The sequence below is a fragment of the Notamacropus eugenii genome, chromosome 1 (genome assembly GCF_028372415.1).
Source record: "Notamacropus eugenii isolate mMacEug1 chromosome 1, mMacEug1.pri_v2, whole genome shotgun sequence".
NCBI lineage: Eukaryota > Metazoa > Chordata > Mammalia > Diprotodontia > Macropodidae > Notamacropus > Notamacropus eugenii.
Window position 1 is genome coordinate 475,395,571 of NC_092872.1, and position 24,786 is coordinate 475,420,356.

Here is a 24,786-nt window from a genome sequence, read left to right on the forward strand (position 1 = left end):
GGATTGACTACTAGGCTTGGAATCATCAAGGACCTGGGTTCAGATCCTACACTAAATAGGACTTAGTTATCATAGTAAATTATAAAAATTATATTATAAATTTTATAAATATAAATACAAATGTTATAAAATAAATTACATGAACTCAGTAAATCATAGACGCATTCCAGCACTTACCCACATGTAATGAATCCAAGATCCATCTCCATTCATGTGTATCTCACCATATTCTCCTTACCGTATAATGTGTCATGTCTTTTTGAAAGCAGGAATTTTTTTTTTGTTTCTGCACCCCAGCACATTTCCTCAAACATACTTAATGTTTAATTCATACACAGATAATTAGACTACAGTTTGTAATTGAGACATGCAAAAATCAGGTGCTACATCAGGTCCAAATGTCCCTTGTGCAGCAGGTAGTAGAAATAACAGTATTTTCATTTTACAGATGAGGAAACAGGCTTGGAAAGACGTAACTTGAAATTGATAGCTGTGACTCACACATCCATGCTCACTATACCAAACTGCAATAAGACACAGTCTACTTTATGTCTTCCCAATTCTACTCTATAAGAATGCATAGAAGGAAGGAAAATCCGTGTGCCTTCTTACCTCATCAACCCTTTTTGGCCCACACCTTAAGACACTGGACAAAGAAGTGATTCCTAATTTCTCCAATAGAGGACAGACAGGATGTCCAAATGTAAGAACTTGCTGGTCGCATAGGCCCATGGAATAATTGTGGATATCTCTGGTGGGCTCTCCCCCTCCCCAGTTGTAACAAGGGGGTGATTCTGCTGTTCTGAAAATGGTCCTTGAGGATAAAGAGGTGTTTCCTCTATAAAGAAGCTTTGAGCCCTTTTTCTTCCCTCTCCTCTGCCATCACCATTCTTTCTCCTTCCTCCCTTCCTCTGCCAGTAGTAGAGACAGCTGAGGAGTCCATTAAGCCCCCTGAGGTGTATATCACAGGGCTGTGACAGGACATGTTCTCCCAGCCACCAATGAAGACTATAAATTTCTGGAAAATGTGAATGACAAGCTTGAAGTATCTAGAAATGAAAGATATTGCAGTAAGCATAAGCACAAACCGATAGGATTTAAACCAGAAATATGCAGCACTTTAACATTATCTGAGTCAGATCACTTTAATTGAGCAAGTAGTAGCTCTTGAACAGGCAACCTACAAGTTGAATGCATATTCAAAGAAACTAGAAGCAAAGTACAAGAAGTTAGATGATGAAAGAATTTTTTAGCACAGACTTCACCTACAAGGATGTTCCAAAGAACTGAAATGCGTGGGATGGAACTTAGATCTAACTTCTATGCTTCAATTCCATAAAAGGATGTGGTGCTGCTGATCCAAGGAGAGTCCCAGCCCCCACCTACCTTTGGTTGGTTTTTAACTTTGACCACCCCTTGATGTTTTACTAAACCTTACCACTTGGAACTTCATCTTACCATGTGTATCACTGTGTGCCCTGGACCAAGGCTCTAAAACCAAAATCAACTGTCTAGAACAGAGACTGACGAGAAACTCTGATCTCCCCTCTCCCCTAGGGCTCCATCTTTGACTCTTTGTTCTGAATATGCCCCCATCCCCTTCATAACCTGTTCTTGAACTTAAATAATAAATGCTGATTTATGACCAAAAAAAAAAAGTAGCTATGCAGAGAAGGCAGGGAACTGGAAGGACACAGGACCTGATCATAAATCTCTGGGTACCTGGCTGAAGAGTTGTTTTTGTTTACTGCATGAGCTTCAGAGATTGACCAGACTAGCAGCAGGAGAGCCATGTTCTATTTTTGGCAGTTTTTTGTATCATTTGGCAAGTCACTTGTTCCTATTCGTATGAGGAGACTGGGTTGGATGATCTCTGAAGTCCATTCTAAGTATGACCCTAAGATATTGAATATGGATACAAACTGAAGGCCCAGACATGGTAGATGAGAAACAACTTCTGCTATTAACTATGTAACGTTGGGTACAATGTTCTCATCTGTAAAATGAATTACCCATCATTGACAATCTTCAAGAGAAGTTCAAATAGAAGGGATTTTTGTTGAACTGTGAGTTGATCTGTGGTCCCTTACGACTCCTACAGTTTTAGGGGGTCTCTGAAATCTCAATTCATATTTAAGTAATGCTTTTTAAGATTTGTAAAACACTCTTCATAACCCTGCGAGGGAGTGGAAGTATGATTGACGCTTTACAGATGAAGAAACAGGGGAGACACAGTTTGTTAAGTGTCTAAGGCAGAACAGGAACCCAGATATTTTGACTCCAGTTCCGGCACTCTCCGTTGTCATGCTGTCTTCTCCAGGTTAAATTTTAGGGGCCACTGCTCTGGCGACGTTTTGAGACTCCTTTAAGTGTTGGAGTGCCACTCACAGTCTAATGGGGGGACAGTGTGCAAACAACTATCTGTAAATAAGTGATATACAGGATAAAGTGGAGGTAATCAACAGAGGGAAAGCATTAAAGAAGAACTTGGAAATGCTTCCTGTAGAAGGTGGGATTTCAGCTGGGACTTGAAGCCAGGAGTCCTTGATGAGGAGGGAAAGGATTTCAGGCGGAGGGTGGGGCGCAGCCAGAGAAAAAGTCCAGAACCGAGATGGGGGAGGAAAGAAATGCTATAAAATCCCCCCTTCCATTGGGAGTTCCAGGCTCTGGTGCCGCTCTGGTAAGGAGCCCTAGGATGGGGAGGGTTGTGCAGGACCATTAACTGGGGAGGAGAGAGAAGGGGTCACCTGGACCGAAAACCAAGGGCTTTCTTCCTCCCCCAACTCCACTCTGGGTGCCGGCGCCCTTTCCAGAATTAGACCTTGGATGGGAGGAGTGGGCTGGGGTTGCTAAGTATGCAGCCTCGGATGACCTCTTGTTATGGTTGTCTTAGATCCCTTCCAAAACCCTGCGTCCCAGTCTTGGGTGGGAGATGAGGAGCCCAATCCAAGCGCGTCTGCCGGCTTGACTAGTTGGAATCGCGGCTTTCCCACGTGTACTTTTCTATAGCCCTTTAAGAATCCGCCTTCCCCAAAGGCCACCAATCATCCACAAGATCGTTGGCTAATAGACAGTCCCAGCTACCAATCGTCGTCTCAAGATAGAGACCCTGCTGGCCATTCCGGTCGCTCTCGTGGGTGGGTTTACAAGTTTCTAGGTGACGAGGCACATCGGAGTGATCCATTGGCTGGATCAAACCCAAGCGTGTCTCCAATTGGCTGACACAGCCGGAGGGTTACAATTCAAACGCGGGCGGGCGGGCCTGGAGCCCCGCAGTTGCCGCCCGGGAGTTTTCTCTTTCTTTCTCTCTGGTCCTCCATGGCCTCGCAGAATCGTGACCCAGCCGCCGCCAGCGCCGCCGCCGCCCGGAAGGGGGCCGAGCCTGGGACGAGCGCAGCCCGCGGGTCCGTAGGCAAGAGGTGAGAGTCTCCGAGAGGCAGATGGCCAGGAAGCCGGGAAGGGAAGGAGGGCAGGCTGGGGAGTGTGCACCCCATCAGCCGAAGGTCGAGTGGGGGAGGAGGTTGGTGTAAGACTGGACTGGTCCTGATTCTCAGTAACCGAACCCTTCCCTTTCCCTTCTCCGCAGGTTACAGCAGGAATTGATGACCCTAATGGTGAGTGCCTGCCTGGGCCAGCCCCTGCTGCCAGGACATCCCTGCCCAGGTGCCTGCCTCCAGCCCAGACCGACCCTCTCTCTCTCACAGAGGCAACGACCTTCGAGGAAACGGGACCTCGGATCCCAAACTCCTTTTTGTTTTTTAAATAGAAGGGCACCTGGAGAAAATGTGGGATTGATTTTACAACTCGATCCCTAACCATTAGCCTTCCCCAGAAGGACTGGTTTGCCGACCCTCTTCCCCCCCCCCAAAAAAAACCCCTAATCAGCCAAGTTAGGAATATTTTATTGGGGTCATCAATAAGCAAAACAGTATGGCTTTGGGCTGCTGCCTTTTCACCCAGCTATTCTCCCTCCCCTTAGAGGCACAGGGTCTTGGAAGAGACCTTAGGGATCATCTAAGGCTGCATGCTCAGCAACCCACCCCAAAAAAGGTTTATTCTTCCTCTGCAGATGTCTGGAGACAAAGGAATTTCTGCCTTCCCAGAGTCAGACAATCTCTTCAAGTGGGTTGGGACCATCCATGGGGCAGCTGGGACAGTGAGTATCAAGAATTGGAAATGGGCAGTATGGTGGAGTTTGCTTTGTGATATATAGCTCAAGTGAGGAATTGGGCGAGAGGAATTCCTTGAGGGGTAGATGAGAAAAACCTCACCCTAAAATAGTGATAATCCCTTGCAATTCATAACTCAGAAGTTTTCACATCCCTTGACTCAACTGATCATCTCTATAGCCCTGTGAACTAGGAAGGGCATATGGTGATAATATGTTTTCATAGATGAAGAACTGAGGGCTAAGTAAGGCAAGAGGGACTCAAATTCAGGCCTTCTGATTGTTGCAGTGTTCTCCCTATACCAAAGTGTCTCTTGTAACTAAGATGTCCTCTCAAGCCCATCATGTTCCACTCACTAATTTATTTGGGTGCTTTTTCTTCCTCAGGTGTATGAAGACCTAAGGTACAAGCTCTCCCTGGAATTCCCCAGCGGCTACCCATACAATGCTCCCACGGTGAAATTTGTCACACCTTGTTACCATCCCAATGTGGACACCCAAGGCAATATCTGTTTGGACATCCTCAAGGACAAGTGGTCAGCTCTGTATGATGTCAGGACCATCCTGCTATCTATCCAGAGCCTGCTGGGAGGTGATGCCTGCTAGCTCATTGGGATTTCCTGTTCCCCTGCCTTCACCCCTAATCTTCCTCTGAGCTTTAGGATTACCTTTTGCCATCTTGTAACTCACAGAATGTCATGTCCAGAAGAGACCATAGAACATAGAATGTCAGAAGCCTTTTAGCCTAACCATTACTACACTTCTGAGCCTGGTTCCCATAGGATTCCAATTTCCCTAACAGTTGTTTTTCTGTACCTTCCTTCCTAACATGTTGTCTTCACCTACAGAACCCAACATTGACAGCCCATTGAACACACATGCTGCTGAACTTTGGACAAACCCCACAGGTAGGTCCTCTGGTAAAAAAGGAATTCTAGCCTTTTCCCTGGAGGATTTAAAATGAAAAAAATCCAACCCTATATAGCTTCAACTCCTTGTCCTTGAGGACATTTTAGGCACATAGTGCCTGGGTAGAATGATGAATCTCACCATGGTGGTATTTTAACAACAGCTGTTGCAAAAATCCAGGGAGAGCTTTCAACTAAAATATGTATACTCTTTTTTAAGTGAATGGAACAGAAAGAATCTTAGGAGAGGCAATTTGGTGGGTATGGGAACAAACATTGGACTTTGGTTAGGAAGAGGATGAATTCTAGTAGCTCACCAGGAGATTTTGGGTAAAGGCAGGGAACGGATACAACACTCCTACTGTTGGCACTTCCCCTAGAAATGACTAGAGTGAAAAGGGGCAGTCTTAAGATCAAGGAAGAAATTTTAGAAAGGTCAGGGCCAGACTACCCCATTTCTAAAACTATTAGATTTAATGTTAACCTTTTGGGGGTTTGCCAAAACACTTGGCATGTCCCTGGAAATCCCAGGCCAGTTGCTTACTTACTCATCCTGTTCTCTTCCCAGCCTTTAAAAAGTACCTGCTGGAAACCTACATGAAGCAGGTGACTAGTCAAGAGCCCTGACCCTGGCTGCCCAGCTCACTTTTCTTCATCTTGCGTGTATGTGTATGTGTGTGTGTGTGTGCGTCTATCTTTTTCCCTTCCTCATAATCTGTCTTCTTCCTCTTCTCTCTTCTGTACAGGACTCTATTATAAACTGTTTTCCTTTTTCTTTTTTTCCTTAAGCTCTAGTCCAGCCCTCAACATTAATGTATAAATAAAAGTTTTGGTTGTTTTTTTTTTTTAAAGCTGTTGCTGTGTTGTTTGGCTCTCTGGAGGCAGGATGGGGAACTGAGGAGCTGTAAACTGAGCCTGGGCCTAGAGGAAACAATTCCCGACGGTCTGGGCTAGTCTCTCTAGCAAGCAGTATACAGTGTCAGAGCTAGGGAGGACATTAGAACATAGACCATGGAATGTTTTGAATTAGAAGGAATCCTGGAACTGGATCAGCTGGAACAAATCGATCCCCTACCACTAAGTCAATGGACTTAGAACCTGGGTCTTCTACAGTGTAGTTTGTTTCTTCACTATTAGCCTGTTTCCCAGCTGTTTTATATCTGTAGCTGCATTTCAGCCTTTCTCTTGGGGTAAGAGGCTTGTTTCTTTCTTTTAATGCCCCCAGTTGTCACACATCTTGCTGGAATTTGAACTGGGAAAGAAAGTGACAAGTGACTTAACCTTACATTGAAAGTGGTTCCCCTGGTGTAGAAAACTGACATCTACTGACCTCTCAAGGGGAATCGGAGATATCCCTGCACTAGGCCTAGCAGGATTCCTTTATGCCACTATACAATGAGATTGAAGCCTGAGTGGGGCCCGGGCACAGCATCCCTGAGGGCTCCTCCCAGCTGAACTCTCAGGGCTGGGTTCTTCGGCTCCAGGATCACCCTCTGTGGCTTCCACGCTCCACACAGGGACATTGACCTTGGTCTCCATCTCCAGGAGCAACTCTTCCAGGCGTTGCCCCCACTGGGCCAGCTCTTCAGGCAGCTCCCTAGCCCTTTCAGAGGCCTTCCCGCTGGGTCGTCTCAGACTCCATCCTTTGGGCCCAAAGGATGTAACTCCAGTATTAATCAGCTGTGTCCCTGAGGCCAGAGATGGCAAGGGAAAAAGCTGGCTGAGGTCATGGGCCCGACCCAGGTCCTGCAGGAAAATCTCCAGGGCAGACAGACAGAGCACCCAGATCCGCTCCAGCTCAATCTTCACCTCTTCCTCCTGCTTTCCCCCTGGTTCTGTGAGCTCGGTCAAAAGCTGGTTCCGTAGGCCTAGTGGGGGCGGGAAAGAGAAGACAACAGTAGGAGCGGCCACAGTCAGGGAAGGGGAGGGCTGGCAGGGGCTACAGATCTCAGTAGCTACAGTGAGAACTTTAAAAGCGCAGGGCCTCGGGCCGAAATGATCACTAAGGGTCCTACGAATTGGAGAACGGTCAGCAAGGACCAGGTATCCTAAGAGGGTCACTCGGTACCCCCCTGCTTTTACCGAAGGGAAAGCCAGACAGCAAAGCAGCAGGGTCGGAATTCGAACCCAGCGTCTGCCCGTTCCAAAAGCAGTGCCCTTCCCAGTCCGCGGCTCGGAAGCCGCCTGGCCCGCTCCTGCCCCTCCCGTCAGCCCCAGTGCCCTGCCTGCTCACCCAGACTGAGCTCGAAGCCCCTGCGGCCGCTGTCCTCCAGAGCCCGGCGCAGCCTCCTCCCGTCCGCCGCGCTGCCCACTCCCAGCACCAACTGCCTGTAGCTCGCAGTGAACCTGTTGAGCGCTTCGTACGCCGCCCTGCACTCGGCCACAGCCTCCCGGGATTCCCGCGCCCTCTCCCCTGGCCCCGCGCCCCGCATGCCTCCCTCGGTCTTGGCGATCTTGGCCTCGGCCTCGGTCTGGACTCCCAAACCCCAGCTGTCTCTGGCTTCCAGCCTCCGCCCTTGCCAGCGGCCAGCCCCTTCCCCACCCTCTTGGACCCGGAGAAGGCGGAGACAGCCGGGAAGCGCCGGCCCACCAGCTCCCTCTCCGCGAGCTGCGGAGGCTGCTAAGCCTGCTCTCCCCTCTTCCCCCGGGGCCCCGTCTCTCCCACTAACTGTCAGACCACAGGCTGAGCGCGACCGAGCCTCCCCCAACACCCACACCCCCGCCGGCCCGAACCAGAAAATGCCCTCCGCAAGCTACTGGCCAGCTGGGACGTCGAGGAGGGCTTCCAGATGGAAGAGCACTCCTTCCGTCCGGGGTGGGCCCGGGCCACCCCGAAGGCCCAAGGCCACGCTCGGAACTAGCTCTCATGGTGTCGGTGTTTTCCTCACTTCAAACCTAAATTGCAGTAGCTAACATTTCCATGTAGAAACAAATCTTTAAGATCTGCAAAAGACTGTGCATTGACCTTACCACGACTCTGAATTGGGGCCATTATTCCCTTTTTCTGGATGAACTAATTGAAGCAGAGAGATTAAGTGACAGGTTGAAGAACTTTGATCTAGATAATCCCGGTGTTCTCGATGCCCGAGATCCACTCCATTTGAAATCTTTTTTTTTTCCTTTATTAGTGACATTTACACATTCCTGGCCCAGGAGAGAGGAAGAGCTCGAGGGAGTGGAGGGGGAATATCACGTGAGGGAGAGACAGGGCAACAGAGGACAGTGGAGAGGGATGGGCAGTCCTGGATGGTCTCAGGGAGATGGGAGCCAGTTGAATCTCAGATTGAACCCTTGGGGATGAAGGGCGGGGTGGGGCAAAACAAGATGGAGCTGTGCTGGATTCTTACTGCACACCCTCCATCATCTTCAGGAACTCTGCAAGAAAGGGGAGAAGAGAGGAAATCAGAAAAGGTATGGGTGGGACCACAGAGTTGGGGGGAAGGCCACACTGCCCACACAGGCCTGGCTTGCCTATGTTTATTGATTCATACAATTTAGACCTGGAAAGGAACTCAGAAGAAAAGGACTCTAAGTCCCTTTGGTTTATAGAAAAACTGAGGCCGGAGAGGCCAAGTGATTTATTTGCTTAGATAGTAAATGGCAGACTTCAAACACAGCATCCTTCACACCACGCCCCTTTCAGACCCACTTCTAGACTGGAAACTCCTTGAGAAACAGGACTTTTCATCTTTGTAAATCTGCCCCAGGACAAAGTCCCATCCTCCCTGCCTTAGTGAGTTTTCAGAGAAAATGTCTGCTTGTTGCTATATGTATGTTGCTGTATATCACAGCTGGAAGAGACCTTAGAAACAAAGTCAAACCCCTCATTTTACAAAAATACAAAAATAGGCCTAAAGAAAGAAAATGACTCATCCAAGGCCACATAGCAAGTTGGGAGGCAGGGCTAGTTAGAAGCAGGGTCTCAGAGCTCCAACCTCGGTCCCTGCCCCTCCCCATTCAATACCTCTCCCTCCTCCCACTCACAGAGCCTCCCCTGTGCTCAGTCCCCACCTCCCTCCTGTCTCTTCCAGCTGCACCCTCAACCCTCACCATCAAAGTCAATTCTGCCATCATTGTTCTTGTCTCCATCCTTCATTAGGGACTCGATCTCTTCATCTGTCACATGCTCTCCTGAAGCCCTGAAGATCTCCACTAGCTCCTCAGCATCAATATAGCCATCAGCATTCCTTAGGAGGGAGGAGAAGGAAAGGGGAAGAGACCAAATGTTCTTCAGAAAGCTCCTCAAGAGACTGTGATGTGCACGTTGCAATGAACCAGATTCCAGTGCTGAAAGGGTCCTTAAAGATCCTTTGGTTCACATCCTCCAAGGTCTGGGACCCAGGGCTACTCAGCCCCCTCTTCCTACTTCAGCCCAGCCAGCCTTACTTTACTTCTTCTCCAGCCCTTTCTTCTCCCCACCCCCCCTCGCCCCTTCCTCACACATACCTTCCCCAGTCCACTCGGGCTGAGTCTGAACTCTAAGCCGCCTGGTATGGCACATCTCCACTCCCCTCCCTTCACTAACACCTTCCCAGGGAAACATGGCCCCAGTGGGCACCAGGCCTAACCTGTCAAAGATACGGAAACACTCAGCCAGCTCCTCCTCAGTCTTTCCTTTCGCGTCCTCCTTCATCTGTCTCACCATCATGACCAAGAACTCTTCAAAGTCGATGGTACCACTGCCTGCGATTGAGAGAGTGAGTGTCAGAGGCCCTGCCCAAATGCAGTCACCTGCTCTTCACACCTCCTGGGAGATGCCCGCTCACCATCTTCATCCACCTCCTCTATGATGGCATCCAGCTCCTCTTTGGTGGGTGTCTGGCCTAGCATCCGCATCACTGTGCCCAATTCCTTGGTGCTGATGTCTCCACCACCATCAGCATCAAACATGTCGAAGGCAGCTTTGAACTCTGAGAGGGAAGATGGTGGAGCAATAACAAAAGAATCTGTTAACCTGGAGGACTGGCACAGCCATAAGTCCCACTCCCAGCCAAGTGTCCACCTCTCAAAATACACACTCACCAGCAATCATTTCCTCGCTGAGGAAGGACCGGGCTTCCGCCTGCTGGTCCGTCTGCAAGATACAAGAGAAGTCAGGTACCAGGTCCCAGGGAAGAAGAAAGGTAAAGGGGAACTCCCAGGGTTAGGCTTGGGAAAGTTAAGAGATCCCTGCTGAACCTGTATTTACATCCCTAACTTACTACTCATGTAACCTAAAGTAGGTCATTCACATTTCCGGGTCCTTATTTTCCTATCAGTAAAATGAGGAGATTGGGCTAGATAGTCTCTAAGGTTCCTTCTAGATCTGAACTCTGACCCTATGAGTTTCTGAGCCCCCAAATCACCATCTGGTGACCAATCTTTTGATGACAAATTTCTTCTTACTTAGGAGTTAGACCTAGTCCTTGGACATCAGATAGTCTCTACTCAAAGTCTTCTGGGTTTGGTAGCATCTGCCCAAAGTCATAGGTAAGTATATGGAAGAGCTAGAATTTGAACCCTAGAATTTGACTTCAGTACAACATCCATTACCCCATACTAGCTTTATGGAGTATAAAGGGGTAACATGCTTAACCTCAATGAACCTCAGACAATTCTTTGCTGAATGAGGGTAATTGCATGTCCTACGCTGTGAGCTGGTGTAATCTACTGGAAAAAATCTCAGGTTAGGAGTCTGCAGACCTGAGGGCAAGTTCCAGCACAGCCTCAGTTTCTCCATCAATAAAAATTAAGGGTATGGAGGAGGTGATCTCCAAAGCCCCTTCCAACTCCAGGAATGAATGGATTTATTCCTATTATTTGATAAAGGAATTTGAGGCCTAAATCCAGAATCTCCACAGGTTTGAGCATGAGGGATCATAGGACCCCTCCCCCTGCCATGTCCCACCCAGGCCTTGGCTATTCTTAGGCTGAGGCTGTAGGAACAGCTGGGCCCAGGCTCCAATTACTCCTCAAAGAAGGACTAGGAGGACAAGGAGGGGAGGGGCTGGGGGGGTTAGGGGCTGGGGGTGGAGTATTGAAGACTAAAGAATGCCTCCTCCCTCAAAGGCCTGTAGAATTTAGAGCTGAACTTAGAATTTAGAGCTTAAAGACCAACTAAGCCCAATACCTGAGTCCCCCATTTTGTAGATTAGGAGGAAACTGACATACAACAGGAACAAGAAGTGATGAAATTTGATCCCAGTTCCCTTCATCTAAGTCTGGTATCCTTCACTCTTTACCACAAGCTATGCCCTTTCATGCCCCAGAGCCCCTGCCCAAGGGCCAGGGGAGCCCCTCTGTCTCTGACTCCTTCTTCTTTTTCCTTGGCACATCCCTACCCTCAATACTCAGTTGTAAAATGACCCTAAGTCTTTGGGATTCCTTGAACAAAAATAGTAAAAGCTAGAGGGAGGCAATTGGGCCAGAGAGATCACATGCTGGCTGGTGCCCCAAAAGGCAGAAGAAGGCAGATGCTCTGAGTCCTAAATCCCCAGGAGCTTCTCTTCTCTGTGGTCAAAGGAGACCAAGATGACACTAGCCTCTCATTCCAAGAAAACTTCCAGAGAAAGAATCATGAGTTTAGAAAGGGAAAGGAACTGAGAGTCCTATGGTCCAATGCTCCCATTTTACAGGTGAGAAAACTGAAGCCCAGAGAGACTCCATTACTTGACCAAGATTGTTCACATTGTAAATACCAAAGCTGGCAGTTGAACCTATGTCCCTCAGTTCCAATTCCCACACTATACTGCTTCTCTATTGGGAAGGGTAAGTGAGAGTTGCGGACACTTTGGGGAAATTGCTTTTTGTCTCTGGATGGCTGTATTCCTTACAACTTCACTAATACATAGGACTAAGAACTAGAAAGCGCCTTAAAAAGACAGTCTTCTCATTTTGCAGTTGAAGAAAGAGGTTAAATGACTTGGGTTGAAGGAGAGGTGACAGCTGGGGTTGGGGGGTGGGTGGGAGGGAAGGCATAGTAAGTTGATGGCTGAGTTAAAATTTGTGCCCATATTCTAAATCTGTGTTCTCCTCTACCCCATATTGCCTTTCATCTGAGTCAGTGGCCTCTGGTCACCTAGGCTTCCTAGCTTCTTTTGGGGACATGTTTTCCCAAGGTCCAGGGAGAGGGAGATGAAGCTCAGTTCTCCTCTCAGAATTTCTGGGAGAGGGTAAAGATCTGAGGATGAGGGAATGGGGAAGGGAAGCCACTTACCATGGTGACTGCTCACGAGATCCCCTGCTGCAATCAGTTCCAACTCCTCTGTACTCCACACCCAAAGGCTCCCTACCACCCCAGTCCCCAATATTTGTAGGGGCTCTTGCTTTTCCTCCCTCCCCCACTCCCTGGGATTGGACATCCGTGTACCTCAGCCTTCCCCAATCCAATTAGGTCCCAGAGCTCAGCTGCACCTGCCCCTCCCCAAATCTGAGCCCATTACCTAATTTAGCCAAGGCGCCCTGGGTAAACTTAAACCTTCAAGCAGGTGCCTGCCTTGATGTTCCAAGACCCTTATGGAGAGGCCCCACCCTCTTCTCAGGGAGCCTTTACGCTGGACAGTGGACCCCTTAACCTGTCCCAAGCTGAGCCATAACAAGCAGGGAGGAGGACTTGACTATGACTAGAGAGAGGAATAAGGCAATGACAAAAAAAAAAAAAAAACTTTGCCCTAGAAAGAGAAGATAAAGGACACAAGACACAAGGGATCCTTCTCTTTTGCCTGAATGGAAGCACATTGTTGGCTTCTCTGGACACTAGTGACATCTGGAAGTTTTTAGGAGGCATTTGGGGAGTGAGACTCTAAAATCATAGAATGGTAGAGACAAGAGGAATCTTCAGCACATCAGAATGGAAAGTACCGTAGAGAACAGAACAAAGAATGTGAGAACTGGCAGGGACTTTGAGATCATTTGGTCCAACCCTCTTCATTTTACAGTGGAGAAAATTGAAACCCTAAAAGGGGAGATCTTCTTTTCTCCCAGACCACACATGGTGCTAAGTGGGTATCAGAAGTCAGTCCTGCCCTAGCCTGAGAGCCCGAGAGCAGCCCTGACAATTTCCTGCTTATCCCCACACCAGCATAGGAGACTAGAAAATGGCATGCCTCCAGTATTGGGAGACATGTCCCCACCCACCCCTGATCCCCACCCAGGAATGGAACAGGACAGATGGAGAGAAGAATGAAGAGGGTCAAGAGAGCCCCAGAAAGCAGCTGAGCAGAGGGTATGGGGAGATAGGGGGAAGGGAGACAGGGGATTCAAATGCCAAGGAGAGGTCAGGATGGACAGCGGCAAATGGCACTGGCTTCTTCCCCTATATATAGACATTCTCAAGAAAAGCACGAGCAGTCAAGCCAGACTAAATAAGGCATCAGCCAGGCTGGAGCAGAGGGAAGGGACCTGGGTAAGTTCCTGTTTGGAACTATTTACACCTTGGGGAAGCCAAGACCCAGAAGGGATCTTTAGAATAAGCACAAGGGCAGGGGCAGTGGTCCTGAGGCACAAAGATGATCATCTCATTTTGTATTCTCACAACGTTGTCTGATTTAGGATGAGCTTCCCTCATAACAGTCATATGAAGCAGGTATATATTATGTATTTTATATATATATTATCCTCATTTTATAGATGGAGAAACAGACCCACAGATAGAAACAACTTGCCGGACATCCCACAGCAAGCTAGGACTAGATCCCAGGTCAGCTGACTCCAAGTCTTGTTGTTATAGTTCAGTTGCTTTCAGTCTTGTCTGAGTCTTCATGACTCCATTTGGGGTTTTCTTGGCAGACACTGGAGAGGTTTGCTATTTCTTTCACTAGTTCATTTACAGATGAGGAAACTGAGGCAAACAGGGTTAAAGTGACTTGCCCAGGGTCACAGCTAGTAAGTGTCTAAGGTCAGATCTGAACTCAAGAAGAGGAGTCTTCCTGACTCCAGGTCTGGTGCCTTACTCACTGTGCCATCTAGCTCCCCAAGGAGCTGGATTTCACATCCAGTCTTCATTTATTCATTCAGTAAGTATTTCTTGTATACTCAGCCCAGTATATGCTCAGCCCAGTATAACCCAGCTCAGCTTGCTATAGGGGATAAGAATGTGTAATCTTCATTAGGGAGCTCACAGCTCAGACTAAAAGAAAACCATACTGATGAGGATGATGATCATGATGATGAGGAAGAGGATGATGATAATGATGTATCATGATAAAGACTGACATTTTAGGAGTGTGAGCCCAAATAGCTCATATGCTACCTTCTTTTAGCCTACAGAATACATCTACATCTACATCTACACATATTATCTAGTGTGCAATGTATTTGGATTGTCCGCTAGGTGGTGCTTTCTCTGACTCAACAACCAAAGCTTCTCAGTAGTCTCTCTAGTGCAGATATAGGAGAGACTCATAAAAGTTTCAATTGCCCCACTGACCATAAGGAGTATTCAGACTACAAAAGCTTAGATTACTACCCCTCCCCTGAACTACTCTCCCTAGTGACATTGGTCAGGTTCACTATTGAGGATTTCTTAACCTTTTTTGTTTTTTTTAAATGGATGCCTTCCACAATATGGCAGAAGTTTATATAGTCTAGAATGTGTCTAGGAAAGGAGTAGGGAACCTGCTGCTTCAAAGTCACATGTGATCCTCTAGGTCCTCAAGTGTGGCCCTTTGATTGAATCCAAATTTTACAAATTGTTCTGTGACCTCTAAGCCACTAGTTCCCCACCCCTGGTGAAGCCCATAGATCCTTTCTAAGGATAATATTTTTAAATATACAAAATAATAACAGTTTGCATAGTGCCTTAAGGTTCATTTGATCCTCACAACAATCCTAGGAAGAAGGCTTTATTATTATCTCCATTTTATTGATGAGGAAACTAAAATAGACGGAGGTTAAGTGATTTGCCCAAGGTCACATAATCTGAGGTGACATTTGAACTCAGGTCTTCCTGACTCCAAGTCTGCAGCACTGAATTAGTTCCCCAACTACAAATTTCCATCGTAATGAAGTTTTATACATATATATAAAATTTCCATCGTAATGAAGTTTTATATATATATATATGTATATATATATATATATATATATATTTTAAGTCCTTTAACCCCAGGTTAAGAACCTCTGATCTAGGAGATAATGTGAAATATTGGTTTAAAAAAAACAACAACCTATTTTAAAAGACCAAGCCATCAATTGATCCCTCTTCTACCCCATACCTGAAGTCAGTCAATGCCCCCCACATTTGCTGGGCATAAACAATCAACATATAGTGGCCAGTCTATTAATTCATCATAGCAAAAATAAAAGGAAAATAAAAATAAAAGTAAAATTATTAAGAAGCCCCTGCTGAGCCCTCTGCCCAATTATCTCCTCACACTCCTTCTGACCACCCTCTCTACTTTGTAGCTAGGGGAATTTCAGAGCCAAACACCACAGCAAATTGTGAAGAGGGACTAAGGAAGTGTGTGTGTATCTAAAACTCTAGCTCTGGACCTTGAAGTATCAACCTCTGGATCTCAGAATATAAGAAAGGCAGGGAAAACATGAGGAAAGAGATGGGTTTTTCTTCCACCCCCCATCCCCCCAATCCACAAGGTTTTGTAACAGCTGATAGTTCCTGGTACTCTGGATGTCTTTCCACTCAGGTTCCTGTTTCTGTTCTCTTTCACAGCCCTGGCGTATGGTCCTGGTCCTAGCACCCCAAAAATGGACAGCAAATCCTTTTAAAGGTAAAATAAGAAAGAGGAGAAAAAACAATTCTGTATGCCAGATTTCAAATTTTGTGCCCCTCTTCCCATTGTTGGGCTTGTTCTAGATGGGAAAAAAAGCTCCTTTGAGGAGTAAGTTGGAAAATAAAGTTGAATTGATGAGAATGGATTAAGAAGCGCTTGAATTTGGCCATTGTAAGTTCTTGGATAGAAGAGAGGTGAATAATATAGCTGAACATTTTACATTTCAATAATGTTTTATGAGTTACAAGGGGTCTTAAAATCTATTAACTCTGATCCTCACAACACAGATGATATTATACCCATTCCATTGATGGTCTTTTCTTTTTTGCATCTATTCCAGCCCTGTGACAGAGCCTTCCCTTGTAACAAAGAAATATAGTTAAGTAACTAAACATCATTAAATAAAATGTTGGATATGTAGGAAAACGTATCTTTTATTTTACACCTCTATAACTCTCAGGTTAAGAAAAGCTTCATCATCAGTCCTCTGAAGTTCTGACAGGTCACTGCCTTAATCTCTGAAGTCCTTCTTTGCTTTACAAAAGTATATAAAAGGTTCTGCTGCTTCTTATGTCACTCAGTATCACTTTGTAACAAGTCTTCTGAAGTTTCTCTGAATTCTTCACATACATCATTTCTCCTGGTAGAGTAAAATTCCCTTACATTAGTATGCCCTTTTTATTCAGCCAAATATGTAAATATGTTTTGTACAACTTCACATGTATAATTGACATCATATTGTTTGCCTTCTCAAGGGGTAGGGAAAGAGTGCGTAGTGGGGAAAGAGTTTGGAACTCAGTTTTTTTGGATGACAAACTTTTTTTTTTAATTTGTAAAATACAACTCCCTAGATTTAAATGAAAAATTCTGCTCATTAGAAATGTTTTATATTCAGATATTCCAGGACACAAATGCAGGATCTATGTGGCAGCTTGCTGATACTTCAATAGATAAAGTTTCTTTCCAAAAATTTAAGGTTCCATGAATTTAATGTTCAGATAGTAATACTAATAATCTCCAGGGACAGATAACTCTACCTTATAAATAATTATGTTTTTGTCAGGAAGTCAAAAAATTTTTAAATGAATGTTTAATTGGGAAATATGTAATGGAATAAATAAAAATATATATTTAAAATATATTTATCCAGCCAGTCCCCAATCAATAGGTGCTTGATTGGTTTCTCATTCTTTGGTATCATAGAAAGTATTTCTGGCACTTTATGCCTGACTACTTAGTAAGTAATTAATATGTACTTAATAAGTATTTAATATGTTTTCGTTCATTCAGCCTGTAAATATTTTAGTATACATGACTCTTTTCCTGCTGTCTTTGTTTTTATTGGGTAAATATATATCATCTATATAATAGATAGATATTATAGATAGATATATAATATATGTATATATATATATCTTCTATATAATGTAGAAGATAAAGGCCAGAGAGAAAATAACATGTTCAGGATCACAAAGTGAGTTTGTGCTAGAGCAGGAACACAAGGTTCTTCCCTTGCCTCTCGGCTCCCAGGCCTGAACTCTCTGAGCTGCCTCATGAAAGTAATGCTGGCAATCGTGTATGCAGAGGGTACAGAATGGACTGCAAAGAAGGCCTGTCTTTCCTCTCCTGTAAAAGGAATTAGGAGTAAGGCCCCTGCCAGCTCTAGGATTACATGACTCTCCAGAGATAGCCTCCTCCTTCCAGAATTAGTTCCAAAGGACAGCCTCCGCCCCACTCAGTCCAAGAGAATGTAGAGCTGATATCACCACAGGCCAGGGTGGGCCTCTTCTCCTCCTACCTTGACAACCCACAGGAAAGGAAACTCTTCATAACCAGGCCTCTTCCTACCTTTCCAGCTTTCTCACGCTTTACTCCACCATTTATTGGAAGTTCCAGCAAGATGAGCTTTCTTGCAGTTCATTGAACAGGATGCTGTTTCCCTTGACTTTGTGCTGGCTGTCCCCCATGCCTGATTCTTTGGTTTTCCCAGCTTCCTCCAAACCCAACTCACATCCCTGCATCAGCAGGCCTTCTCTGTTCCCCTGAGCCGCTCCCATCTTTCCATCTCAGTTTGACCTTTGCCTCTATTATACACGTTGTTATCTACCTAATTGTTTGCAAGCTCTCTTCTCCCTTTGGAATAGACAGTCCTTCTGGTGTCTCTTGCCTTTCTTTGTATACTCAGAGCTTAGATCAGTACCTAGTACAAGGTGAGCAGTATTTGAATGAATATTGTTCTGAAGCACCTACCAGGGCCGGGAGCTGTGCTGAGGGCTAGGGATACTTTGAATACGAAGCAATAATCCCTGTTCACAATGAATTTACATTTGAATGGGAAAGAACATAAAGAGTATAAAAATATATACAACAGGAATATTAAGTCAGACAATCAACAAGCATTTATTATGAGCACTTACTATGAGTAAGGCAACATGAATACAACTATATGTAATGAAACTACAGACAATATATTGGAGATAATCAACAGAGGAAGGCACTAACAGTAAGGGAGATGGGGAAAATCTTCCTGTAGGAGATGGAATTTTAGCTGAGATTTGAAGGAAGTCTGAGAAGCCAAGAGGCTGAGATGAGAAGAGAGATCCAGGTTCAGGGAACAGCCTGTGAAAGCACCAGAAGTCTGGAGATGGAGGACTGAGTGTGAGGAGCACTCAGGAGACCAGTGGATCTCAGTACTCAGGGGTCTTGCTATAGCTAAAACAATTCATCCCCTTCATTTTCTGGTGGAGTGACATTTTCTACACTTAGCCAGTCTGGGCCTTAGATGAAACAATATGTGCAAAGTATTCCTGGATTGTTGTAATAGTATGCTGCCTGGTCTTCCTGTATTAAGTCTCTCCCAACTCCAATCAATCTTTCCTTCAGCCACGAAAGTGTGGGTCTCATCATATCACTTCTCTATTCAATCAACTTCGGAGGCTTCCTATTGTCTCCAGGAGCAAATACAAAATGTTCTGTTTGGTATTCAAAGTCATTCTTAACCTAGCCCCCTCCTCCCTTTTCAGTCTTCTAATACCTTAGTCCCTCTCAAGAACTTTGGATTTAACTGTGCAACATGGGAGACACTGGCACAGGAACTCTCAGCATGGCGTGCCTACATCAGAAAGGGTGCTGTGCTCTGTAAGCAAAGCATAATTGAGACAGCACAAAGTAAATGAAAGGATATGCACATTTGGGATGTCCACCCCAAATATTCATATGGACTATCTGTGCCCAACCTGTGGTAGAGCATTCCAGGTTCATATTGGTCTGATCAGCCACAGTCGGACACACAGAAATTTCACTTTATCATGGTGATGTCATTTTGGTCCTCTTTGAAGACGAAGGACAACAACTAACCAATTTACCTAACCCCCTCCTCCCTTTCCAGTCTTCTAATACTTCCTCTGATCCAGTGACAATTGGTCATTCCATGAAAAAGACAATCCATCTCTTAGCTCCAGGCATTTTCTCTGACTATGCCCTATGTCTGGAATATTCTACCTCCTCTGCTCTGACTACTGACCTTCCTGCCTTCCTTTAAGACCTAAAATCCCTTCTTTTACCAGAATCCTTTCCTATCCCCTCTTAATTCTAATGTATTCTTTACTAGGTTTAGGGCTTCTAGGAACCCCAAATTGTCAGGGTACAGGGCAGCATGACCAGGAATGAATTCATGCACTCCAACTGATGGGGTTCAGACTCTGGGAACCTCCGGGAACTCCTCTTGAATCTTCCCACTTAATCTGGCCTTTCATATTCAAACCTGTTGCCCTTGGCCTAGTCTGGCCTTCCCTGTCTATTACTACTTGATTGTCCCACCTACTTCCCACCCAAGCCCGGCCTTATCTGATACCTCCAATTGCTTCCAGCTGTTTCCCACTCTGGATTACATCAGTAGTTACCCCAATCCCATCAAGATCCTCCTTAGACCCTCCTCCAAGACCACCAGACCACACCCAGATCCCTCCTATAGTCTTTTCTGTATTTAGTTCCATCTCACCTCCATGAAGGTGCTCAGATTCAATCCAGATCAGACTCTGTCTAGCTGAGATTCTATCTGGCCCGCTTGTGAATACAAGCATTACAGATGCCTTAAGACTCAACCCAATATGGTGAATCTTTAATAAACTTTGTTTTTCTTTAGCTTTAAGAAGGCTTGACTTGAATTCATTCGAGCAGGACCCATCATGTTGGTATTGTGGGGTGCCCAACACCCCTGAACCTCAACACAACCATCTTCTAGTCAAGTGGCAAAGTTTATTGTAACTCCAATAAGGCAGACAAAAGTGCTTAGGGAACCTTGCAAAGTGATAAGGATGATGCTGATGCTTATATTCAAAAGTGACAGTGAAAGGAATATGAAGTAGGCTAATTAGGTGATCTGGGTGGGATTAAGGAGTGGTCAGTATGTACAAGTAGTGTGGGGTGGGCCAGGTGCCAAGCTTGAACGGAGGAGTCAGTCGTCTGGGCTGCTGAAATGTATGAGAAAATTCAGAGTCAACAGAGATAGCTTCATTAAAGGGACAAGATAGTCCTCTATACAAATTTTTATACAAAGGTTCGCCAGAGGCATGGTCCTTGGGTAGGCACCCTGTGCCAGCCCTGCACTGATAGCTTTTATCTGAGTAATTACAGGGTCAGGCCTGTATGTGACTGGGTTGCTTCCAGAGACATGGTCTTTTCCTTTAGGGATCCAGGTCCCATCAACCCATCATTTTCTGCTTGGTATTTCCTTTTTATCCTATATATAGTTTGCTGTATTTGTTTTTGTGTTGTCTCCTCCATCAAATTCTAAGTTCCTTGTGGACAGGAACTGCTTTTTGCCTCTTTTCATAATCTCAGTAATAGGCACTTGATAAATGTTGATTGATAGGTACTGGGGATACAAAGATGAAAACATGACAGCATGATAAGCAGTTAAAGTGCTTATATTATCCTGTAGGAGATACTACCTCTTTGTACATAAGTAAACATGAAGTAATAGAGGTGAAGAGAGACCATTAGTAACCAAGGGGATCGGTAATGGTTTTACCAGAAATCATTTCATCTGGGCTGAGCCCTCAAAAAGGCTAAGAACTGATTTTAAGAGGAGGAAGTGAAGAAGGAACTCATGACTTCATGACTGACGTCAAGATCAGCCTGGGCAAAGGCAAAAAATGTCTATAGTCAAAGACAGAGGAAGAGGGTGATGAGGTGAGGGAACCATAATGTTGAGTTTTGGGATGCTCCAGATCCCAATATATCGACAATGCCAGGTCCTGCTGAATGAATTTGACTCAAGCCTTCTTTCAGTCAAAGTAAAACAAAGTTTATTAAAGATTCGCCATATTGGGCTGACTCTTAAGAAGCCTAACCATTTGTGATGCTTGTCAGGCAGGCTAGATTGAATCTCAGTCAGACAGAATCAGAACTGGATTGAATCTGAGTGCCTTCATGGAGGTAAAATGGAACTTATATACAGAAAGATGGTAGGAGGGATCTGGGGGTAATCTAGCCTTCCTGGGCCTGGGGTAACTAGTGATGTAATCAAGGATGGGAAACAGCTGGAGGCAATTGGGAGGTATCAGACCATGAGCTGGTTGAGCAATCTTGAGGTAACTGATAATGGAAGGCCAGGCTAGGTTAAGGGTAACAGATTTGGGTATGAAAAACCAGATTAAGTGGGAAGACTCAAGGAGAATTCCAGAAGGTTCCCAGAGTCTGTACTCCATTAGGGGTCTCCTGTCCAAAGGCCAGAACAAATGAGAACATGAGAAGTGAGGAGAGGTTTTGAAGTCTAGAACAGAAGAAGGGAATAAGTATTTCTATAATACCCACTAAGTACCTGGCACAGCGCTAAGTGTTTTACAGATATGATCTCATTTTGATCAAAAGATAGGTGGCTCACTGAAGATGGTTTTCTCAAAAAAGCATATAGCAAAGCCTTCTCCTGAGAGCAGGACAAAGGCAGTGGATGAAGTTTGAAGAGAGAAAAGAATTGGGATAGGTTTTATCACAAGTGCAGTAGAGTTGGATCGGGAAGAACAGCACTTCCTGGCAAGAGGGAGGTCTCAGCAGAGAACAGCCCACCAGCCAGCAGTGGAGCCCATGGGGGGAGGGGAGGTAACTTCCTCTAGGAATATTCTTCACCATTTGGGGCTGGCACAGGGATGGTCAAGGGCAGCAATAAGCAAGGGATCAAAGGATTCCAGAGCTGGGGAAGAACATCATTGAACTGGTTATAGAGTCAAGACTACAAAAGAGGAAAAGTGAGGCCAGAATGGGGTGATGGATGGATGAGGACAGGGAGAGAAAGGGTAGTGACTCACGGTCATGGTGAGGACATGTAACAGGTTTGAAAGAAGTGAGGCAGGATACAAGGTTGTGATCAGAGAAAATTTCAGAATTTTTCATAGCACAGAAGTAAACCAGTTATGGATGACACTGAGATTTAGGGAAATTTGTGTGTTGGCAATTTTTTTAAGGCAATCAGGGTTAAGAGACTTGCCCAGGGTCATATAGCTATGGAGTCTTCCTAACTCCAGGACAGGTGCTCCGTCCACTGTGCCACCTAGCTGCCCCATCGACAAATGTTTAACAAACAGCTCCCCTCCTTCAAAAAAAGCATATATGTTTTAAATTTTAATTGAATTATTTTCTTCCACAGTCTCTAAAGAGCAGATAACCAATAATGCAATAAATCAAACCTGGATCTGTAGAGATTTTTGAGGTGTAAATGCTCACACATTTATTTATATTAAAATTTCATAATTAGCTTTCAAGAGTAGCCTCCAGCATGCTCTTGCTTAGTGTATCACTGCCTCTGTAAATGGCAGAGTTGGAAGAAAGGTGTAGGTCATGGGAACTGGGGAGGCTGAGGGGACTGGAAGACCAGGCAGTTTGAGGGTATGTCAACAAATATAAAATGAATAGACAAACACAAATATACAAAGTAGCTAAATAAGGAAATTTTGGGGAGTGAAGGCACTAACCCTTAGGGGGATCAAGAAAAACTTCAAGCAAATGCTTGTGCAAGAGCTGCTTTGGGAGGGAAAAGAGAATCTCTTTTTATGAGGCAAATTAGAGGGAAGAAAATCATTTAGGAGAATAAAGCAATGAGGTGAAGAATGAGTGAGGGAAAGTGGTAGCTGAGTGAATAGAGTGTGGGGGTTGGATGAGAGATGTTGTTAATGTGGAAATGACAAGACTTGGTGACTAATGGATGTATCCAATTAGGATGAGTCCAGGACAAAGTAGATATGAAGCTGGGTAACTGTGTGACAGTGGCTACTTCTACAGAAATAGGCAAGTTTGGAAAAGGGGAGGGTTTAGAGGGAAAGATAATGAGTTTACTTTTAGACTGGTTGGATTTAAGATGCCTACAAGGCATCCAGTTGGAAATGACTAATAGGCAACTGGTGATGTAGGACCAAAGCTCAGAGGAGAGAAGAGGATTGGACGTATAGCTGTGGGAACCATAGGCATAGAGGTAATCATTAAGCCTGTGGGATGTAGAGAGGTTGCCAGAGCAAGAGTCTAGAGAAAGAAGAGAAGAGGAAGTAGACTAGAACCGTGAGGAACATCCACAGGTAGCATTGCAGTCTAGGGGTGCTGGGAGTACTGAAATTCAAAGGCAAAAAGCACGGGTTCTGCCTTGAAAGAATTCAACTCAAGTCAGAGAAAAGGTTTATTAAAACATCCCTTAGGGTTGGTGAGATTCCTAGTGAGTCTGCCCTATTGGCCAGATATTAAGACTGAGCCATTGACCTTTTTTACAATGTGGTTAATAGTTTGGGGTGACTGAGAGGTAACAGAGAAGGGATCTTGAAGGGATTAAGGGCAGGAAGTGGTCTGGGACTAGAGCCCAGGAAGGGTTGGGCTAGGTTAGAGGTGACAGAGAATTTAAGGTCTGAGCCACAGTGAAAGGACAATTGAGAGGATTATTCACCAATGCCTCAGGCTAACACGGGGGTTCTGAGTTCAGAAGGTGGGTTCCTGGAATTCCTGGGAAAGTTCAAAGGAGAAAGGGTTGAGACCCCATACCCCATCAGAAGAAGGTAGTATGAGAATATTCAGAGCTCTTGCTGGCCACTGCACACACAAAAAAAGCCAGCATAAGATGTAGTCAGGTAAACGTCAATTTATTTACCCACTTAAGAATGTGACACACGCCACCAATGGGTGACGACATGTGCATCTCACTATTCCACAAATAACATGTAGATATTCTTTACTCAAGCTACAAGAGTCAGAATAACTGAAGAGAAAATGTTCTTACAAAACAGTTTTTGGCAGGAAAAGATACTTACTAGGATGCTTCAACTGTTACAAAGGAAAGAAGTGTTCTTATAACATAACCTCTGGGTGGTCCAGTGAATAGAGCACTGGGCCAGAACTTAGAAAGATCTGAGTTCAAATCTGACTTCTGACACATGCTAGCTGTGTAACCCTGAGCAAGTCACTTAACCTCTATTTGCCTCAGTTGCTCATCTGTAAAATGGGGACACACTAGAGAAAGAAAAGGCAAATCAGTCCAGTATTTTTGTCAAGAAAACTAAATTGATTTCACCCATAGGGCCCCATATTCAAATCCAGCCTCAGACACTGATTCTGGGTAAGTCACTCAAATCTGACTGCCTTGAGAAAATTTTTAAAAAATTATTAAAGAGAATGAATGAAGAGAGATAAGGAAGGAGACATTCCATACTTGTCAAAGAGGCATCATGCAAAAGGGGGGGGGGGGGGAGCAGTATATAACAGCTAATACCAGACAAAATGAAGTCAGCTATGTTCTCCCCAAAATCTACTTTGAACAGAGGTGTGATAACAATGATGACTCAGAAAAGGAGACATATAGGAGGTGAACCAACCAAGGAGAAAGAGGAGTCACAAAAATCCAGCGTAGATTACTGCACTAAGAGCCAGGAAGATGTGAGTTCAAATCCAGACTCAGATATTTGCTGGCTGTAGGATCCTAGAGGAAGTTTCTCTGGGCACTAGTTTCCTCATCTGTAAAATGAGA

General features: G+C 45.2%; 3 protein-coding genes across 3 annotated transcripts; 1 reads left to right on the plus strand and 2 right to left on the minus strand.

The window, feature by feature from the left end:
- Positions 1-3,193: 3,193 nt before the first annotated feature.
- UBE2C (ubiquitin conjugating enzyme E2 C) lies at positions 3,194-5,927 on the plus strand. The gene is made up of 6 exons (XM_072632346.1): positions 3,194-3,419; positions 3,587-3,614; positions 4,070-4,156; positions 4,556-4,760; positions 5,017-5,076; positions 5,645-5,927. Exons 1-6 carry the CDS (start codon positions 3,319-3,321, stop codon positions 5,701-5,703), a joined length of 540 nt encoding a protein of 179 aa, XP_072488447.1. The 5' UTR covers positions 3,194-3,318; the 3' UTR covers positions 5,704-5,927.
- Positions 3,887-7,634, minus strand: LOC140519401 (regulator of G-protein signaling 9-binding protein-like). Its single transcript, XM_072632343.1, has 2 exons — positions 7,310-7,634; positions 3,887-6,944 (listed from the first exon to the last, which is right to left on the minus strand). The coding sequence occupies exons 1-2, from the start codon at positions 7,506-7,508 to the stop codon at positions 6,457-6,459; spliced, it is 687 nt and encodes a 228-aa protein (XP_072488444.1). The 5' UTR covers positions 7,509-7,634; the 3' UTR covers positions 3,887-6,456.
- A 134-nt stretch (positions 7,635-7,768) lies between these two features.
- On the minus strand, positions 7,769-12,499 carry TNNC2 (troponin C2, fast skeletal type). The gene is made up of 6 exons (XM_072632347.1): positions 12,272-12,499; positions 10,099-10,150; positions 9,843-9,986; positions 9,645-9,759; positions 9,127-9,263; positions 7,769-8,451 (listed from the first exon to the last, which is right to left on the minus strand). The coding sequence occupies exons 1-6, from the start codon at positions 12,272-12,274 to the stop codon at positions 8,420-8,422; spliced, it is 483 nt and encodes a 160-aa protein (XP_072488448.1). The 5' UTR covers positions 12,275-12,499; the 3' UTR covers positions 7,769-8,419.
- Between the last annotated feature and the right edge of the window lie 12,287 nt (positions 12,500-24,786).

Coding starts and splice junctions, on each gene's coding strand:
- TNNC2 (XM_072632347.1), bottom strand. Junction 9,987..10,098: donor CAGCGAGGAAATGATTGCTG/GTGAGTGTGTAT, acceptor CTTCCCTCTCAG/AGTTCAAAGCTGCCTTCGAC. Junction 9,264..9,644: donor TGTTTCCGTATCTTTGACAG/GTTAGGCCTGGT, acceptor CTCCCTCCTAAG/GAATGCTGATGGCTATATTG.
- UBE2C (XM_072632346.1), top strand. CDS start 3,319: ATGGCCTCGCAGAATCGTGACCCAGCCGCCGCCAGCGCCGCCGCCGCC. Junction 3,615..4,069: donor AGGAATTGATGACCCTAATG/GTGAGTGCCTGC, acceptor CTTCCTCTGCAG/ATGTCTGGAGACAAAGGAAT. Junction 4,761..5,016: donor TATCCAGAGCCTGCTGGGAG/GTGATGCCTGCT, acceptor CTTCACCTACAG/AACCCAACATTGACAGCCCA.
- LOC140519401 (XM_072632343.1), bottom strand. CDS start 7,508: ATGCGGGGCGCGGGGCCAGGGGAGAGGGCGCGGGAATCCCGGGAGGCT. Junction 6,945..7,309: donor GGGCTTCGAGCTCAGTCTGG/GTGAGCAGGCAG, acceptor CGCCCCCACTAG/GCCTACGGAACCAGCTTTTG.